Source organism: Drosophila pseudoobscura, chromosome 4, assembly GCF_009870125.1.
Source record: "Drosophila pseudoobscura strain MV-25-SWS-2005 chromosome 4, UCI_Dpse_MV25, whole genome shotgun sequence".
NCBI lineage: Eukaryota > Metazoa > Arthropoda > Insecta > Diptera > Drosophilidae > Drosophila > Drosophila pseudoobscura.
The window spans coordinates 29,845,769-29,858,305 of NC_046681.1; the positions used below are offsets into that span (position 1 = coordinate 29,845,769).

General features: G+C 49.1%; 2 protein-coding genes across 6 annotated transcripts in view; one reads left to right on the forward strand and one right to left on the reverse strand.

Moving 5' to 3' along the window:
- Nucleotides 1–12,537, forward strand: part of Pvf3 (PDGF- and VEGF-related factor 3) — a 70,722-nt gene that overhangs the window by 49,157 nt on the left and 9,028 nt on the right. For 4 of the 5 annotated variants that reach the window (XM_015180182.2, XM_001357105.4, XM_015180180.2 and 1 more), the window contains 2 exons: nt 11,533–11,665; nt 11,729–11,940. The exons of the other annotated variant lie outside the window; for it this stretch is intronic. In XM_015180182.2, coding sequence (XP_015035668.2) covers nt 11,533–11,665; nt 11,729–11,940 — 345 coding nt within the window. The remainder of the gene's footprint in view (nt 1–11,532; nt 11,666–11,728; nt 11,941–12,537) is intronic. 5 annotated transcript variants of the gene reach the window in all.
- LOC6903295 (dynein-1-beta heavy chain, flagellar inner arm I1 complex) overlaps nt 1–12,537 on the reverse strand; it is a 106,973-nt gene that overhangs the window by 43,875 nt on the left and 50,561 nt on the right. The window lies entirely within an intron of this gene.

The window sequence follows — 12,537 nt, forward strand, 5'->3', positions numbered from 1 at the left end:
TCTGCTGCTGCTGCTGCCGCTCGGCACCCCCGCCCCTCGTTGTCACCGCACCCACTGGAGACGGAGACCTGTCTATCAATATGAAAAGCGCTGCGGCTGTGCCTTGAATATTCAATTAAAAACCGGCGGCGACTGACGATTGCCATGCAAAAAATAGGCAGAAGGGAGCCCGGGAATCGAACGCCGAAGATGGAAATACACAGCAGGAAGATCTATAAAGCTACATCCCTCTCCGTCTCCATTCCTGAATTACTAGTAGTATTTCAAGTTTAATAGACTCTGCTTCCGTTTCCGCTCTGCTTCCACTCCGACTCCAGCGAACCCACGGCCATATAAGGGTATTCGCGAGTGATTCATTACCATACTCGTACTCGATATAGCTCTTGGCGCTTGTGTCAGTGGCTCAGAGTGAAAACGTGACTTGTCTGGCTCTTGTCTGTCAACAGTCTGGTCGGGTCTGTTATGGGCTGCTCTGTTCTCTTCTCTTCTCTTCTGGGCGAAATGATTCGCAATGAACTTAGTTTAATTGAAACGTTGGCCAGAACTTGACGCTGATTTGACTGGAAATGTCGTGGGCTACACACTACTTGCATTACTTACTCTCTGACCTACAATTGGGTTGGAGTGGTGGTTGGGGTTGGGGTTGGGGTTAGGGGTTTGGGGTTGACGGTAATGCGGTGCGGGCGAGAGACAAACAAACCCCTAGCCTGGCATGTTTCTGCGCAAATTTATGACTTTCATTTGTGTTTTTGTCGCACAAATCACGGAAGAGCCCTGCCAGCAGTTGGTACAACGACAGCGACAGCGATAGCGACAACACCGAATAAAATAAATTGAAATGTGGGTCAATGTTTATGTGGTTGTGGCCACGTTTCCAAGAAGGGAATGACCCCAGACCGAGCAGAACAGCACCCGCCTTAAATGCGCGCTTTTGGAAAACAGGGATTGGCATTTTGTTTGCTCAACTGCCAATTTATTTGCCCGAAAAACCCTAAACTGTCAAATGCCGGAACCGGAACCCGATCCCACGCCCCCACAACAATCAGATTTCACTGGATCCCTGCATCTGCATAGTCATGCACGACAATAAATGCAGGGAATGAAAGGATTCGAGTCTTCAGATACCCTTTTTGTGGGTTTGTGGCGTTGGAATCTCCTAGGGGAATAGCAAGTAGCAGACCTGTTCTTCGACCGATCATATCCTGGGAATATTAATCCGATATATCCGATACCGAATGTCCATCGGAATATTCATGGCACCCTGTTCTCTACGGCATGGAAATATATGAAATATAAACGAGAATATTTTAAACAAATATTTAGTTGTCCGCCTTTCGAGGGGCGGACTCCAATCCAAACAATCAAATGGACAATTGGCAAATTCAATTTGTGACCCGCAAAAACCCCATAAAGGCATTCATTTGTTCAGTCTGAAGGAGGGATATACATACATATGTATTCAGGAGTACGAGTGTACGTACGAGTGTGCTGGGTCCTGTGGAGTGGATTTATAGATTTATATAAAACATTTTCCGCTGTCGTTTGCGATTTTAATTTAATGCAAACATTTGTGCAACAAAGATTAATTATTAAATATATATGAATGTGGATATCTGGTTATGTGGATGTGTGGATATGTGGCCAGATTTTATTGCTGCCACATGGAATTTTAATTACTTTTTTACTCCTATTAGGAGCAGTGCTGGAGGGGCCCAAGTGAGCAGCTGTCGAATGCAGCTTATAACGAATGTTGCTTATAAATATGGCAAACATTTCAGGGCTCCCATTGGAGCCTGCTATTTGCTATCTTTGCTTCACTTTCTACTGAATTTGTGGCACAAACAGACTTCTGTTTGCCCAAGAAACACACAAGTTTTATGGTTGAAAAAGTCAAAAGGAACACAATTGAAGTGCTAATAGGAGTCTTTTCTATGGGTTTAATGTTTAATCAGAGCAGGGAATGATATTGGAAATGGTGTTGCATCAGTGATGAATGCAGTCGGAAGATATGCAGCAAAGTGGATGGATTGCAAGGAATGACAGTATCCAAACACCTGGCAGCACAGAAATGTGATAAGGTAGGTGTCTGTAGGGTTTCCCCCAGGCTTCCAGAGACTACCCTTCCTCCGGCGTGCCCTAATATCCCTCTCCGCTGCACCTTCACAAAGGATCTCCGGAGGAGCCAGGCCACAGTTGCACAGATTGCTTGTATCGTCATCATCTTTACTAATTAGATTTGTGTACACGCACAGGTTCTACCTGCTCCTGCTGCCCCTCGTGGCCACAGTTCATTAGCCTCCATTAGAGAAGGGAAAGGCGGCAACTACAATAACCAAAGGGTGGAAAGGGGCAACAGATAGAAGAGTAGAGGCAGGGCTAGGACTGGGGGGAACTGCATTTACAGTACAGATAATTGTAAGACTCCGAAGATGAAGCCGAAGAAGCCAGGGACGGAGCCATTCAATTACTTAGAGCAAACATCTCCGAACGAAGAAAAAGGCGGTGAGGAGGGGGGGAAAAAGGGTAGCAACCGGCAACAAACCTCAGACAAAGTTCAAAGTGCAGGCGCTCTGCAGGGCTCCCCCTGAGAGCTGGGACCAACAGACACGGCACTTGTTCTCCGGGTTTAATGTACGATAAACCCCCCCCTCCCCTCCCAGTACATCCCCAGACCAAGCCCCACTTCAACGGAACTCAGGAATGATAACAGCGGGCGGCAGCGTGGAGGAGCGGAGAAATCTCAAGCAGCTTGGGGCAGCCGTTGACACTGGTTCGAGTGGGGAGGGGAGGGGGAGCAATTAGCCACCGGATTATCGGAAGCTGTCGAAAAATATTTGTGTATCAGCAATCAATTGAAAGTTTTTTGTGGCTAATGAAATCACTCAGGCGAAAAGAACTAAAGTTCCCAGAAAAACGAACAAAAAGATACTCAGAGGAGCCCAAAGATACAAGAGATGAAAGGAATGGGGGCTCCAGGGCAGGGCATCGGGGGATTCAGCTGAGAACCAAGCCAATGAACCTTAAATCAGAATCAAAGGCAATTGATGTTGACTTGAGCATGCCCCCCTACCCCTACCCCTACCCCTACCCCCACCCCCACCCCGTGTTCATCCTCTCCTGTGCCTTGGTAAAATACAAAATAAAAGCCTGCACAAATTTCTCAAGAAACTTTACACCAAGAGCAGCGATAATGTTAATTTTGGGCCCCGGCCCCGGCCCCGGCCTCGTGGCTCGTGGATCTCAAGCCCTTCGACAGGCATTTGGCAACCTCGTCGTCATCATTTATTCAAGGCAACTTAAGCTCTGTCTCTGCCACGGCCTGTCACGGAGCGATAAGGCCCTCTCGGCGAATTATGAAAGGGAATGTTTAAGAAAATGAAAAATTGAATAAGACCCGAATGAAATCAATAAATTGCAGCATCCCAGAGGAGCAGGGAGCATTGAGCAGAGAGCCGAGCCGAGCCGGCTGAAGGATGTGCCCGCAGAGGAGGTGGAACTGCCATAAACTGGCATTAAATATGCATGCGAAACACTTTCGCCGGGAAGAACCCGCGGAAAGCATCCGAAAATAATGTGTGTGCAAAGGCAAGACGGAGGCAAAGAAATGTTCGAAAAGATGAAATGAAGAAATATGCGTTTCCGAAGAAACGCTGAGGCCACCGCAGGAGGATGTGCGGCACGAGGGGCACTCAGGACTGACACTCGGCGAGAGATTCGCATGTGAGGACACCATTTTCCAGGAATTACTCCGAACGAAAGATGAATCTTTGCCTGGAATTTATGCACTTAAAAATGGTTCTGAAAATTTAATTGATTGACAGAGTTCTAGGGAGAGAAGAGAGGGACTTCTGAGGCCTTAAAGTTGAAGAATTGAGAAGGGCTAATAAACGACAGCGACAAAGGGAGACAAATCTTCCATAACTTTCGAATATCGCTGTTGGAATAATATCTTAAATAGTTGGAAGGAAGCCCATTCCCTCTTTTAAACATTTATCAACACAGCTCTTAAATTCTTAAAGGATATCTCTGCAATTCCCCCATGGGGGAGTCTCCCCAGAAATATTGTTCAGTCCCGTCTCTTGAGCATCCCTAGTGCCGTCTGGTCTTGACCAGATCCCCAGCGAACTGAACGAATTTATTTATTTTCAATCAATGCCACAAGCTCCAGTTGTGCCCCGGACTGCTGGCCGCATCCCGCTTCCCGGAGCAACTTTGTCGCCTCGTCTTGCCACTTTTTGAGCCAGGGACTGGGCCTGACGGGGCAGATTGCTGCGAGTGCGGTTGTTTGGCGAGAGGAGCGCGTGCCGCTTGGAATATTTATGAGCTGCGTCGTCTTTGGCCATCAACAGACGGAAATCAATGTTGACCCACTTGGATGGGCGGCAAGGACGGGTCCACGGAACATGGGAGTACATGGGGGAAGGCGTGGGACTGGCACTGGGAAGGGGATCTATTCCGTCGTCTGCATTGCCGATTCAGACGCGACCAAGTGAAAGTCAAGTGAAGAAATTAATTTCGCAGCAAGTCATTAATATTAAGTTTTTTCGCAGCAACCCAAAAAAGGTCATAATGAGAGTCCGCTGGATCCTAACTGTCGCACCTCCAATGAATCTTTGTCGCGCCAGTTGTTGGCCTTTAATTGCTGCCACATTCATAACGAGGAGTGGGACCTGTAAACGAGTTCCTCTTCTTTCCTCCCTCCCGCCCATCCCTCTCTCTCCGCCTCCCTATCGAAATGGCGCTCTGATTTCCGTTTCCGCCTTGCTCGCTGTTTGTGTTGTTTCTCTTTTTTCTGCTCCCCAAATTGTTGCCATGTTTCTGGCCAAATCGAAGCCAACCCTTTCGGCCCCGCCCAATTGGCAGCCGAAACATAAATCTGATTTATGGAACAAAATTACTGCAACAGAAAGTTGTGGCAACAAAAAAGTACCACATAGAAGGTGATAAAAGATTCTCCGCCATGAAGGAGTAAAAGATATACTCTAATGTCTCTAGATATCTCCCTCAGGACGGATTTTGCACTCAGATCTCCCTTGGATTGCAGTGAAACCATCTTTCGATCGGTTGGAGAGGCGAGTCCTTGGATACTCCACTCCCTCGATCGCCTCCCACTGCGCTTCGGCATCCCCTGTGTCCTAGCTAATGTATCCTTCGTTACTCTTCAGTGCAATCGAAGGGCATAAACTATTTTATCGCCCTTGGCATTTGTAGCGTGTATTTTGCTGGTTTTTTGCCGTTGCCCGGACTCGGACTCGGACATCCTCCCCTTGCCGCTCGCTGCTCCTCCAGGAAATCTGCGTTGGATTTCCGGTCCAATCGATAGCTGGGAATTTATGGCCAGTGTTGCCTTACTAAATGAATTTATGGCAAGCGTTTAGTTTAGCGCCCCACGAACAGTCCTTCGTGCCCCTTGCGAGCGCTGAGCAAATAATATGCGTAACTCTTGCACTCTTGCACTCTCCCTCGCCCCCTCTCCCCCCTCTCCGCCCTTTCCACCCTCTCCACCCTTCCGCAACAGTCCCACAAAAAGTTGGCAACACTGAAAATTCATTTTGGTTTTTGGGCACACCCTTCTTTTAGTTTTTTTTTGGCGTACTGTACTTTTGTAACGGCAACTTTTTGCGGTCTGTGTTTTTCGCCTAAAAGCAGGCAGGACTTTAAACTTTTGCCAGCCCGTGCATAGCCCTTGCCCCTTGGCCCTGGTCTGACCTGCCATGCCCTGGCGATGCAGTTTTAAATTTGTTTTGCAAGCCGTTCATAAATTTGACACTTTTTGGCTGCCGCTCGCTCTGTGCTCTGTGCTCTGGCTGTGCTCTGTGGCAAGCATGTGAGAAGCTTCTGCCCCCGGCAGGCCCCTGGACCCTGGACCCTGGACATGTCCAGGTTGGTGCACACTTAGCACAGGGAGGAAGATAGGATTTGCTACGCTGTGGCATGCCATCGGGGAGCACAAGGGATAGGGATAGACATCGCAAAGTTGGCAAGTATTTCTGTGGTTTTATCTATGCAAAGTAAACTTTTGGCGCCCGCTGCGGTTTTTTGCGCCGCTTTGCATTGCAAAATAGTTGGGGCTCCAGAGGTGGCCACGGCAGAGTGGAGCGCCTCTGCGGCCAGGCCTGCTTAGTCATTAATGTTGTCCTTGTTTGAGGTTTCTTTGCCAGCAACAACTACCAGCAGCTCCCAAGAAGCCAGGGCTAATTAATGAGACTTTCAGCAGTTCTCTGGCTAAGCAGGCTGCCATTTCTGGCCATGGTTTTTGTAGGGTTTTAGTTCCTTAGTTTCTCAAAGATACAATTACAGGTGAAAGATGATGGGAGGTTTTCCGTCCTGGAGAACTCTCTTTTGGGGACTAGGGAGGATCGAAATATCCATTTTATGTACAACAAATCACACCTAATGGCAATGACAGACGTCAAGGCTTGTTTCATCCTCAAAATGTATTCCGAATCGATTCCAGGTAATCAATTAGAACACGTGTATGCCAGCTGTTGAAATCCTAAATTGAATCCATATCCGACACATCTATAATTCACATCTACATCCGACAGCTGGTAGGAGGCCAGGAGGTCTCCCGCCCACGTTGCCCTCTGCCCTTTGTGCCCTTCCAAAGCAAACATTCCTCGGAGACAGATGGATAGACAGATAGACTGCTGGACTGCTGGACTGTCGGACAGATGCCCGAGTGAAAGTTCACAAATAGACAGGCCTCTCAATTCCCTCAGACTATTGTGGCACATGGGGGACCTGCCGCTGCCCCTCCCTCGTGCCGCTGCCCCTGCCGCTTCAAAGGCGCATTAAACTGTGGGCTCGGGCGAGACCATTGTTAGGTGAGGTCAGCACGCAGTCCGGTCCGTGTCCGGCCGTCCACTACGCCGCAGGGTCAGTTACAACACAGAGCCGAGCCAGCAAGGTGCGCCAAACTTAATTCGAACAATGGGGGAGCAGGGAGCAGGGAGCACTGAGGGGGACACGGGGCCAATGTAGGGGCTGTAGTTGCATTGTAATGCAGCCTGACGTTTAACAAAAGAGCCCTGCCCCTCCGCCCTTCCTCACCTCCTCACCTCCTCCCGGCTGTTGTTATATTCCTGCCACTGCAGATGACAAGCAGAGCGATGCATAACCAGGGCCTGGATACCTGTGAACCGCCCCACACACGGATACATATACACGAGTCGGGAGGGGGGGGAGGGGTGGGGCGAGCATTAACCTGCTTAATGGCGGACACAGCCGACGAAGAATGAAGCGTGTGTGGACATTCCCTCGTGGCTGATGCGCGAAACCGAGTTAAGGCCCCGCAAAGATCTTGGCGCTGCGAGAACTGGAAAAGCGCCCATCGTTCATTCGGTTTAACATTTATTATTCATTTGATGGACTTTAAGGACTTTAAGTTGCGCTTTTTCGGTGCTTTCCACCTTGCTTTTGTTGCCTCTGCTGATGGCGAATGAAAAATAAGGCACCTGGGAAATTTGCGTAAATGCTGACGCAGCAACATATATATAACGGAAAAGATACATGGCACACCATACGATACGTACATACCATATTTATTCAGTGAAAAGCAAATTACACGTGTATTCGCGTGACCCGGAAAGTGTGGGGAATGTTTTAATTAAATTATAGGTGACTCCAAGGGCGGGAACTCCAATTTACATGAGGATATCCTTGCAGAAATCCAAGAGTTCCGCCCTCGTAGGATGCACGAGTATTTAAGCATCAATTTAATAACGTGCCACACTCCGGCGGCCACAAATCGCTGTTGTAGCTGCTGCCACAACTTTTCATTTAGGCGATATTTATGGGCGGAAAGTAGTCCGCAAAGCGGGCAGAAAGAATTGCCGCAAAACATGTTTCAAAATAGCTGCCAAATACACAGTAACCACACCGAGCTCCACCACCAACCGAGCCACAGATTCGCGCCACAAACACCGCACCACCACACACACAAAGAGAGAGGGAGAGGGAGGGGGAGGGGAAGGGGGAGAGTGCCACTGCCACTGCCACTGACTGCAACTCAAACGAGGAAAACTATGTGCATTCATAATAAAAATTTATGCGCTCGGCCTCCGAAGAAAAAGTTGTGCACGGAAAACAGTAGCAGAAAAGTTGAGGAACAAGAAGAAATACAGTAAAAAGAGCGAAAGAGATAGAGAGAGAGTGGAGATAGAGACAGAGAAAGAGACAGCTAGAAGTTGGAGCAAATTGCTTCGTAAAAACATCAACTTCATTGCCATTATAAAGTTCAACAGATACAATTTATAGGCAACAAAACGCATCAGGCCAAAGCAGGTAACAATGAAAGTGAAAGGGAGAGGGGGGGAGAGAGGGGGAGACACACAGATGATAAGTAAACAACAATTACCCAAGCGAACCCACATTTTCCATGGCATTGTTGGGGATAGAATTTATTTTTCACTTTTCCTCCCAACAAAACAAACTTTCGAATGGAAAACTTTCTTTGGGTTTCAACTGGAGAACGACTTTTATCTATTTCCTGTGTTTTCTTGCCTGCCAAAGCATTCCTGGCGTCACACGTGGCGTATGTGCAATATTTGCATGTCCCCCGAAAAGTATGCAGCGGAAATTTTCGGCATTTTTCAGCTCCCCCGAGAAAAAGAGAGAGATTTCGTTCCTCGTAGAGTCAATTTAGCATGCAGCTAATAAATACAAGCATTCAACTCTGATATGATATCCCTGGCTCCACCATCGCTGTCTGGCTCCGCATTCTGATGGCGGTGGCCACCAGACAGAGCAGAACGGGAGCCGGGGGGTCGGGGGAGCCACCGCCTGCCAGTGAGGCAGCAATATTTCAGCACTCAACTCGACAGCCAAGTGTCTAGCAGGAGACGCCGGGGAGCAGGCGAAGCCCAGGCGGTTGAGTTTTTAATAAGCAGCCAGAGGAGCGGATCGGGAGGGGAGGGGAGCGGCGAGGAGAGAGGAGCGAGGAGCGGCGTCAAATGCCAGAAGTTTGATGAAAGTAAAGGCAGCTTGTCTGGCATCAGCTTCCTCTCGGAGCCAGCCCCACTTTTACTGGCATTGCAGTTTTCAAAATTGAATGAAGCTGACAAACGAGGCGTGGCAGCAGCAACAGCAGCAGCAGCAAACGCCTCAAAGGGAGAAGAGAGAGGGGGCTAGGGGAGGGGAGGGGAAGAGAGGGCTCTCGCGATGGCGATGGCACACTAAAGGTGATAAATTCTCGACGAACGTCACCGACTGAAGTGTCATCAACAGCAGTTGAGGCAAGCAAAAAAAAACACACAAATTTAATTGCGAGACTTGGCAGCTTTGAAGAGACGCAGACGTGGACGTAGACGCAGGAAGTGGGGTGGCAACGGGCGGGAAACGGAAGTATACGGGTCAGGAAAAATGATTTTAGAAAATGCAATTTGTGAAATGAGATAAAAACTCGAGAGTCGGATTCGGCTTGGAAGGGTGTCCCGGGTCCTGGGTCCTGCATTCTGCCGACTGATTGAAGATAGCTTCTCCTGCAGCAGCGGCGGCGGCAGCAGCTCCCATTCCTGCCACTGGAATTTGCTCTCTGCGAGGACATAACTCATTAGGGATTTCCATTTAAATGGAGCGACGGAGAGCACGAAATATATCACAAGCCAATGGATCCGCTCGAGAGGAGATTTATAAATACAGAAGGAGATCCCGAGTCCCAGATCCAAAATATCTCCAGGAGTAACAATCCTCCAACCATTGCCATCTCCATTTCAAGTTATGATCCAATTTCCTCAAGTATCTGCACATTAAACAAAGGTAATCTCTTCTATCGCATCAAATTGCGTTAACGTTTAATGTGGGGCCAACCAATGAACAAATGGGCATCTACCTGGCCATAAACCAAAGACCCAAATGCCGTCTACTCAAGACTCAAGCATTAACGCCACATTCTTGTCAGGCTTCACACCTCAAGGCTCCGCAATCCCCCGTAAGCCGCAAGGGCAGAGGGAGGGGGAGAGATGGAAGATGGCCATACAACAATGGAGGGCCCATTCATAAGCCTCAAGGTTAAACCGCTAAAAATCATTGACCAACATCAAAGAGCCATTGTTTTCGGCCCGGCCAAATGGACCAGAAATGCTAAGCCAAAATGAGAATGAGAATGAGCGTCCGAGCATCGAGCCGCAGCTCAAGAGCAATACCACAGCCCAAGACGAAGATTTATGCCAATTGCTCTTGAGCACCTTGTACCGCAGACCCCCTCCGACCAGCGACCAGCGACCAGCCACCATCCACCTCCTCTCCTTCCCCGTTCCTCTCCCGAATGTGTGACTAATGAACAGACTTCCACGGCCTGTGCGTCGCTGCTCTGTTTGGGCCTTTTATTTAGCCATTGGCCCACCCACATTTACGGAATTTACGGTTTTTTGTGTTCCGTTCCGTTCCATTCCGCACTGTACAGTACATATATCTATATATACATAGGTAGGCCAGTATATGGAGGCCACTGCCGGCTCATTAATTTCGCTTAACTTCACAAATTGCCAATTGTGCGCATTGGTCAACATTTTTACTTCGTCTCGATGTTGGTGGCTGCTGCTGCTGCTGTTGGTGGCCGCTGCTTCTGGTGGTCCGTGGTTGACCGGTCGTCTCTGGACCCTGAAGTCCCAGCTCCAGCTCCAGCTTCAGCTTCAGCTCCAGCTGGACGTCCGGCTCCACGTCGATGTTCATGTCCATGTCCAACAATTCCTTCTCTATTGTTCTCTCGGTCGTATTTATTGCCTTGAATGCCAATTTGTTTCGTGTTGCCATTGTTATGCACTCAAGAGGTCAAGGCATCTCGAATCGTTTGTGGAGTTGGCAGATGAGAGATATGGTTCTGTTTGCATCCCAAACCCGATCAATGGAAGGATCATTATCTCAAGTAATAAGTCCAGCATGTTGTCAAACAACTCCGAGATTCATTGGAGTGCCCTTCATGGAGTGCTTAATGAATCATCTAAGCATAGCACTATCGACTCTTCTAGATCTCTCAGCTAGTCGGAAGTACTCAATCCACACTCCATCGCACAGAAGTAAGGGTATCCCAGTTTCACTGTCAAGCGTGCCACCATTGTGCGCCTGTTAGTGGAGGGTGGGGCCCCCTCCCCCCACCCCGCCTTTCCCTGTTGCTGTTTTTCTCGGTGCCGTCTGCGTGCACATGAATTCCTAGTTTATGAACTTCTGTGTGTCCAACTGCTGGTTAATGTTCAGCTGGCATGTTCCCTCAATCTGTGCCCACCTATTCCACCTATTCCCTGCCTCCTGCCCCCTGCCCCCTGCCTCCTTGTGTGGACAATAAAAATTGTGACAAATTGTCATCGCACGGCACAAATGGTGGCATTATTAATGTGAGCCAACTTTTATGGTGCCGCCCGGCGTATGCGTAATGTGAATGATGTGCTGGGGGGCTAGAAAAGGCCCAGGGGGGACAAAAACATAAACAACCTTTGTACCATACCCCCCACATACCCCCCCTACCGCCGTTCCTTACAATCAATTGGCATGAACAAACGTATACTAAACATTTGTTGCCCCACCATTTTGCAGGATGTGGAAAACATTTACTCGCCAAACTACATAACGGGAAAGCTGACGCAGAGGAAGGAGGAGCAACTGGGCACGCCCGAGGCAGCGCTCAAGGCCCGACGACAACAAGCCCTGATGCAGAAGCGGGAGAGAGGTGAGTCCACACGCCACAGGGGGAGAGGGAGGCCCAGAGAGTAACGGGGAATTCTCATTGCAGCCCTGGCCCAGGCCCACATGCACCAGGTGATGGCGGACGCCACCTGCCGCGTGCCCCAGCCGCGCTGCCAGCGCGTCCAGCAGGACCCCTCGAAGATCTACACGCCCCACTGCACCGTCCTGCACCGCTGCAGCGAGGACAGCGGCTGCTGCCCCAGCCGCACCCAGATCTGTGCCGCCAAGAGCACCCACAACGTTGAGTTGCATTTCTTCGTGAGTACAAAATAAAACAAACAAAATAGGACTAAGATATATGTATCAAGAGACTCTCGACTCTCTATTAGAGAGGGATAGCTCTCTTTGAGTTTATTCTGTGGGGATTGAAGCTTCACTGGTCGTACACCAGAAGCAGCTCAGTCGTAAGCCGATTCCCCACCATCCCCAATAAATCATCCTTCCTCCCTCTGGTAGCCCACTTTTGTACCAAAAAACCGTCTATTAAAAGTGTCCCCTTTCATCAGCAGCCGCCGCATCAAACATACTCGTACACACATCACTTTTAAGCTCCTCCATTCAAAGCTTTCGCTTCATGTGGCATTTACGAGCACTATTATTATTACATCAGTTTTCTATTAATTCCCCTTTAATGGGCCACGCCCTTGGGTCTGGCGGTAGAAACTTTCGTTCAAATGTCGCGCTTGGGTGCAGCTCCAAAAACCGAAATACAATTAAAGCAATTTCCATTCTGCTGCGAGTACGAATCGGAGCAAACGCATTCCCTGTGTTGGGGCTTTGGGTGAGCACGCGCGCGCTTTCGATCGCCGCTGACTTCTGAAAGGAGGGAACTAGAGATGGTGGAAATATCGATAA